Genomic DNA, 7,874 nt, shown 5'->3' with positions numbered 1-7,874 from the left:
TGAATTTGCACGATGTCACCCAAATGTGGACGGAGTTTTGTCGACCCGTGTGCACTGGTAAGAAACACAAGGATTCTGATTTACTGTATTCGATTGATAGGTGGGATCGAACGAGATTTATTAGATTCACACAAGAGATAGCCTTTACATACAAACATATCTGTTTCAGTTTTGCTCTCAAGAACTCGCTAATCTTGTTGATGTCAGGAAAGCACGATGAAACATATTATTTATCCTAAAATATCTTGTATACTCAAAAGAGTATATAAAGCATTTAAAAAATACTCAGCGATGCATCCTTCTATCTGTATTCAATCACAAACATCTTGCATTGAATTTGTCATTTCATTGAAAACTTGGTTTATCATGTCGGGGGTGGACAACATATAATGTCCGACTCTGCTCAAGTTCCAAAATCATATTTTTTCTGGACTTTGGTCATTTCACAAGCCCTTGACTTGATAAAGCGATGAATCGTTTCTGGGTTTTGATCTTTGAGACAGTCTCAAAACGACCCTTAAAAACTCGGACTGTTGAACCGATCCGCATTATTGAAGTGTCATCCCGTTCAACGTTCAAAGGGCAAGGGTGCTCGTAAGGCGCCTTTGGCCCACATCATTGCTGTTTTTCCTCTGGCATCCTCGATCGATTCTTTATTCGGGCAACGACAAATCATGCCATTGTCCCACAAGTTTGCCGAACCGTTGTGTACTAGGCCTAATGCCCATTCGTAGTAACTCTGACGCTTCAACAAGTACTCAAGCACTTATTCCATACAATAATCAACGGAAGTGCAAGTAGTACGTACGTTATTGATCCCGTTGCCTCAACATCCCATGCCCACATCATGCCATGCCTACTACACAATCCAGTCATCCGACCCTCTCCACCATTGAACTCCTGACCCTCGAGATGCCAAAAAAAGTCCACGCAAGGATGACGAAAGACAAAAAAGTTTCCTTTGGCTTGAGATGACGTGTCTGCTCGGAACAATACTCTGGCTGTTCATCGGGCACACCACATGTATCCACTGTGTGACAGTATGGCAGATTTTTGCTAGGCCTGTTGTGCCATCACGTGATTGGTCGAACGAAGTACGTTCGTTCGTTCAAACTTCGTGGCCTTCCGTCTGAAAAAGATCACGCCATATTCCCGTCTCCTCCTCTGAATCATCCTGCCTTTCTGTCTAGTGCCTCCATGTCTTGCGCACTTTCCCATAAGGTTGCGCCTTTCCAGTTTGTACTTATGTGATTCTATCTATTCATCCGGGCAAAACAACCCACTCATTTCTACTGAAATGATCAGGTAAAATGCATTTGGGTGATGAACTTGAAAGTTCAGGCCAAACCCAAGGTGTCTAGAATTTGTCTGAAGTGTCGAGAACTCGATCCTATCCAGGAAGCTGAATGACGCACTTAAATGAGAATACAATGATAATAAGGGGGGAGGAGGATTTTGACTCAATCGCTATACCTATCTGTCAATCTAGCGGTATTGGCCTTTCCTCTCTTTTCAACTGGAAACACTGTGTCTCTCTTTCTCTTTCGGCATGGACGGCTCAAGTCGGCTCAAGTCCATAGAGGAGTTGAGGAAGGAGAGCACTGTGGAAGTTCTCTCGTCCGTCCGTCTTCCTCCCTGAAACCTCCATTGAGCCGTGCCTCCTCCTGTTCCTACTGTTCCTCGTCCTCAGTGCGTTCATTGGCTGGAGCGTGAAAGACCCAGAGGAGCGCTGTGACCGACCGCCCAGGCCGACCTTTCCCTAGATTTTCCTTTGCTGGTTCTTAATAACTTAATATATCGAGGTTTCACACTCCTCGCCGTGGTTTCAGAGGCCAGACGCTAAAGCAGAATTGATTGATTCATATTTCTTCCATATCTGAAGATCTCTTAGACGACACTGGAGTTACGTAACGTGAACTTGCCGATTGTTAGTGAGGGTCGTTCTCGACGGAATCTTTCTCACGTGGCCTGCCTCCCGATTGGCACGAGCATGACGGGACATCAGACGGGTCCGGATCAACTGATCCCGGCCAATTCGTTATGGACCACCCAGCCGGATGGGGCGGTACAACTCCGGGAAATGGCCTCGAGCAGCGCCGTGCCGCCCCTCTCCGTGCCCACTTTACTCAAACGAGCGGCTGACGAGGTGCCCGATAAATTGGCCTTGTCCGTCAAAAGAGATGGGGTCTGGCTGAATTGGACCTACAAGGAGTATCAAGCCGCTTCCCGCACCGTGGCCAAAGCCTTTATCCACTTGGGATTGGCGCCTTACCATTCGGTGGGCATTCTCGGGTTCAATGCCCCCGAATGGTTCATTGCCCAGAACGGCGCCATTCTGGCTCACGGGTTTTCCGCCGGGATCTACACCACCAACAGTCCCGAAGCCTGTTTGCATATTGCCCGCAATTGCCGGGCCAACATCCTCGTGGTCGAGGATGAAAAACAATTGGACAAAATCTTACAAATCCAGGCCGATTTGCCCCATCTCAAGGCCGTGGTTCAGTATACGGGCACACCCAAAAAGCCCGGTGTGATCAGTTGGGCCCAACTGATGGCATTGGGCGAGGCTCAGACCGACGAGGAACTCGAGCAAAGGCTCAAAAACATCGCCATCAATCAGTGTTGCTCACTTATTTATACCTCGGGCACCACGGGCTCGCCCAAGGGCGTGATGATGTCCCACGACAACTTCACGTGGACCGCCCGGATCGCCACCTCGTATTTGCGGGTGACGGCCGAGGATTCGTTCATTAGTTATCTGCCTTTGAGCCATTCAGCTGCGCAAATGATAGATGTGTGGATGCCCATGGCCGCCAAGGCCACGGTCTTCTTTGCTGATAAGAACGCCATGAAAGGCTCGTTGGTCAATACCCTGCGGGAAGTGCGTCCCACATTTTTCTTCGGTGTGCCCCGAATCTTCGAGAAGATCCAGGAGAAGATGGTTCAAATGGGCAAAAGCAGTGGGGCGGTCAAGCGATTGGTGGCCGATTGGGCCAAACGAACCGGTTTGCAGCACAATTTGCGAACCTTGGAAGGCCAAGCCACCACCGACGGCTACTCCTACCCCTTGGCCAAGAAATTGGTCTTCTCGAAGGTCAAAGAAAACCTGGGTTTTGACAAATGCCGGATTCTGGGCGTGGGTGCGGCTCCCATGGCCAAAGAGACTTTCGAATACTTCCTGAGCCTGGATATTCCACTCCATGAATGCTATGGCATGAGCGAGACGTCCGGGCCCCACACCGGGAACCGACCCGGTCAGCATCGTCTCGGTTCCATTGGTCCCTCATTAGATGGCTGCCACACCAAGATCCATGAACCCGATCCGGATGGCAATGGCGAGGTGCTCATGAGCAGCCGGAACATCATGATGGGCTATCTGTTCAATGAAGACAAGACCAAAGAGGTGATTGACGATGAAGGGTGGCTTCACTCTGGAGATATTGGTAAAGAATTGACCGATGGATATTACAAGATAACCGGACGCATCAAGGAACTGATCATCACGGCGGGTGGGGAGAATATCCCTCCCGTTTTGATCGAAGACGTCTTGAAGAAGGAAATACCCGCTCTATCCAATGCCATGGTCATCGGGGACAAGAAGAAGTTCCTCTCCTGCCTCCTCACATTAAAGGTGGATGTGGATCCTGACACTTTGGAACCCAAGTCAACCTTGGCGCCGCCGGCCTTAGATTGGTGCAAGGATATCGGCTCCAAGGCCAAGACTATCGAAGATGCCGTCAACGATGATATTGTACGGAAAGCTATCCAGGAGGGCGTGGATCGAACCAACCAGCAATCCACGTCCAACGCTCAACGCATCCAGAAATGGAATCTCTTGCCGACGGATTTCAGTGTTCCCGGAGGTGAACTCGGGCCCACCTTGAAATTGAAGCGTCATTTCGTGGAGAAACGATTCGACACACAGATTCGGAACTTCTACAACTGCTAATGAGGAGCGCATGAACCTTCTGACGATTGCATGCTCAATTCCAAGATCCCAGATCAGCATACACACACACACACACATATAATCCGGAAATCACTCACTTGAACCCCGAGTATTACTTAGCATAATGTACTGAACCACAGAGGAGACAATTCTCATTCAGCCCCAGGGGCTGTTTCTTCCCACAACTATATTTCCTGAAGTAGTCGAGCGATCTTATAGCTTTCGTTTGCTACAACCATCCAGATGATCAATTGAGTTGGCTCGTTCCGCTTTAAAGATAGATATCAGCAATGTTATTTTCTCAAGAATAAATTATATTCCCACTCGGAATATCGGATTCGTATTGTTTTAGGCGTCTATTTCAATGATGCATTGGAGGATAAGAGAACATCACTAAATCGAAATGAATGGGCAAGCGTGATAGAGGGATATGAAGAGCATTATATGATAACAAGACTAGTGGAAAAGGGGGAGTGGAGGCCGGTCGGGTAACTGAGATAATTCTGAATTATAAAATTCATTTTTCTTGGAGTGATAGAAATGAGCCAAAGGGAGGTAGTGTAAACTAGTTATTGTGGAGGAAAATCGAAGGTTTCCTTGAATGCGAGTGGATTTTTCCCCTTATAATTATTGGCTGAGATTAATCTTCCAATGGTTTTCTCTGACGGAGGGATCCAGATAACGAGCCAACATCTTTGACTGCAAAAACACATTTTTGAGATTCAGATAAGGTTAACATTCAAAACTGGATTAGCTACCTTGAGATCTGGTGTTACGACTAGGTGAATCCGGGGGATGATTCAAATGGATCTTGTCATAACTGGGTTCGTTTTGAAAGCGCCATTTGTAGATCAACGTGCTCACATACAACCCTGAGCACGAGATCACAATGTTTAGAACCACCCAAATGAGCATCTTGGAGATCTGGGTGTTGGAGAAAAAGTCCAATCCGAACTTGATGTGAAAGATCAGCTCAGACATGGCTATGGCGATAAATACCCAGACCTGACTACCCAAGCGATCACATTCCTTGTCCGTGATGTACGTATAGTATTGTCTGCAGGGAGAAAAACGGGAAAAAATAATTTCGTGAGCAGGAACGTTTGTACAGTGGACAAACTGCCGTATAACACGGTGTTCACACTTCTGTTGCGTATCTTTTAATTTACCTCTCAATGAATTTCTCATGAAAGGTAAGAGCAAGAAAGATCTATTCTTTATTTCATCAAAAATTCGATCTTAGGCCAAAAAGGTATTCATCTATTTATTTTTTTGCCTTATTTTTCCACGGGCTTTTCTAATCGCTATAGGGAATGCAATCCCCAGTACTATGAAAATGAAAGGTTATAATTCGTCTATTTATTACCTTACATCTTTTTATGACATTTGGTCTACCAACGAATTTGAGTTGGCAGACCGAGCTGGCCCTTGAAATTGTATTTCTATTCTATAATTTCATGAACATATTTTGATCACTTGACGTTTGTTAACCCAGTCCAGTCTGATAAAGCACTTTTTCATCAATTTCTTGTTCTGCCGACTTCCATACGTCTGCCGGGAATAAATCCGCAGCATGTCAGTATGAAAACCCATTGAGTAGAAAATTCAGTTTGAAGGTAGCATCAAAAAAAAGGACAAAAGATTTGCCTGAAATGGTTTTTTGGGGGATGTATAAAAAACCACTCTGTCGTCAACAAACTGACCTTCAAAAGCAATTTTGTCGGACAAAATATGTTTTTGATTGAATTAAAGGAAATTCAATAGAGTGCAAAGAATCGTAAGATCTGATCTGTGCTTAAAATTGCAAGCATGTAATTTTCCGCAGTCCACAATTGTTTTAGATTTTTAGGTTCTGGATGTTTTATATAGAATAGAAAAGAACTTATATCAGAGAAGAAATACTTCCGTATTCACGATGTGAAATATATCACCAAGTGTCGTAAGAGCACACTTGAGGCATATTTATTGTCAATTTAAGTACCGTGAGCGATGAGGGTGAGCACTCCTAATTGAAATCAAACCCTTGTGCAATTTTTTTTGCCAGCAGGTCTCGTCCCAAAGATGAAGCATCTTAGTGTCTTCAGTTCAATCCAGCACCTTTTATTTTCTTTTATCAATCAACTAAGAGGTTTAGGCATGAATGAATAGTGCCATAATGTACTTAAATGTTGGTCCCAAGGAAACAAATGTACTCGATTACACACACCTGTGCTAAATGTTGTAGCTTCTCAAAGCAAAACTAATACCTAAAGAGTGAAAACTCAAAAAAATATTTTCTAAAGAAAACTGACTTCTTCACGTTACTCTCGTTTGTTCGGACTTATGACATCGCGAAACAACCTACATATTATTGTACATGTCAATCTGAGATGATATTTGATATGATACACACATTCATTGTAACTCATAGCCAATGTCGGTTCAAGGAACACATGTTCTCCTTTTTTTGCTTCAGAATGCTAATTCTTATCTTGCTCCTTTTTTTCCAAAGGCCTCCGCAAGACCCAACGGATTAATCTAATAATGAACTGGCTAAAAAACTTATTTGCCAGTCTTACCTGGTGGCTGGAGCGGCCATTAGGCCCATAACCAGGATGCGAGCCACGCAAATCGGATGCTGGACCGGCATGGGGAAGATGTGCTTGACAAAGAACGTGTTCAACTCCACCATTTGCCACATGAGCGTGAATTGAGCCACGGCAATCAATCGCATCCACGAGCAAGACGGGTCCAACCATCGGGCCGACGAGAAGCTCTCAGGCGTGAATTGGAGTAGGGCACGCTTGATCTTGCCCGATCGAGTCGGGATGTTTTTGATGCTTTCCCACTGATGCTCTCTCATTTCGAAATATCGCACAACCTAAACACAAAATATCCGGCCGTAAGGGCAAAAAATCGAATACATAATGCCATTCCATTCATACCTGCATGCCAGTGAAGATGCCCAAACCGTTACAGAGAAGCACGTCTAGGCACAAGTTGTCCCACCAGCATTCGTAGAAATTGGGCAGGAGATGCCCAAAAACCATCTAAAAGGAGAGGATGGTTCAGCTCCGGACGATGGTAAATCTTTTTGAAACACAACCCTGGACCAAATTGGATTCTCTGGACAATGTAAATATGCTTTCAACTGAGGAAAAGGAATTGAAAGGCAGAAAGAAATTGGACCCACAACCACAGACACCTACTTACCCGTTTGATCACTAAATGCTATCACATATGTATATAAGTATTAGAAGCCATGGTATGTTCCCTCCCAATAGTCTCCGACTTACCTCGGTGAGCTCCCACATGATGGAGATGCTCCAGCAGATGCCATAATGTCGAATGATCAGGGCCTTCATGCCCCAACCCCAATAATGACCGAAGGCAAACCAATCCAGATGGGCGTAAATCCGATCAAAGGTCACGTCCCAGCAGTCCGCCCCATACTCCTAGAACGAAAACAAAAGCAACATTTTAGAACATCATTGATCTTTTCGTTGTCTAAAAGGGGTGACGGTAACTCGAAAGGTGTCAATCTTTCCAATCAATTGGGTCTCTTCACCATAAAAACGGGGCCAGTATACAGGTCAATTCTTATTCACCAACATAGATTATGAACATGAACGAATCGTCGTCCTCTTTTGAGGTTCCAATGAGATCTCCCAATGTCAGGCGTTTTACGTACCTTTTCGGTGTCTATGGTGTAGTTGGCCATCATGGGATCGAACCACACGATGAGGGAGCGAATGGTCTCGTAATCCTGCTGGATGAAGAACTGCACCATGAGCAAGTAGAGCACGGACATGCCGAACACGATTCGCCAGAGAATGGGATGTGGCCGGGTGAAGGGCCCATTGGGAAAGGCCAAGGCCGAGATGATCAAGAAGAAAAAGACCACCCCGCATAGTCCGGCAAATATATTGGAGCGGTAATCGCCTTG

General features: G+C 45.4%; 2 protein-coding genes across 2 annotated transcripts; one reads left to right on the top strand and one right to left on the bottom strand.

Moving 5' to 3' along the window:
- The first annotated feature begins 1,594 nt into the window (after positions 1-1,594).
- Positions 1,595-4,279, top strand: LOC131883487 (long-chain-fatty-acid--CoA ligase ACSBG2-like). The gene has a single exon (XM_059230970.1). It carries the CDS (start codon positions 1,991-1,993, stop codon positions 3,947-3,949), a length of 1,959 nt encoding a protein of 652 aa, XP_059086953.1. The 5' UTR covers positions 1,595-1,990; the 3' UTR covers positions 3,950-4,279.
- An 11-nt stretch (positions 4,280-4,290) lies between these two features.
- On the bottom strand, positions 4,291-7,874 carry LOC131883491 (phosphatidylserine synthase-like; the record flags this gene model as incomplete). The annotated part of the gene is given in 6 exon segments (XM_059230973.1): positions 4,291-4,648; positions 4,708-5,006; positions 6,508-6,809; positions 6,874-6,978; positions 7,225-7,383; positions 7,620-7,874. Coding segments are annotated over 6 exon segments (1,179 nt in total), but the record flags the coding sequence as incomplete, so codon positions are not given.

This window comes from Tigriopus californicus, chromosome 7, assembly GCF_007210705.1.
Source record: "Tigriopus californicus strain San Diego chromosome 7, Tcal_SD_v2.1, whole genome shotgun sequence".
NCBI lineage: Eukaryota > Metazoa > Arthropoda > Copepoda > Harpacticoida > Harpacticidae > Tigriopus > Tigriopus californicus.
This window is presented reverse-complemented; position numbering and strand designations above follow the sequence as displayed.

What these genes read in the sequence shown, in the direction of transcription:
- LOC131883487 (XM_059230970.1), top strand. Translation starts at nt 1,991, where the DNA reads ATGACGGGACATCAGACGGGTCCGGATCAACTGATCCCGGCCAATTCG.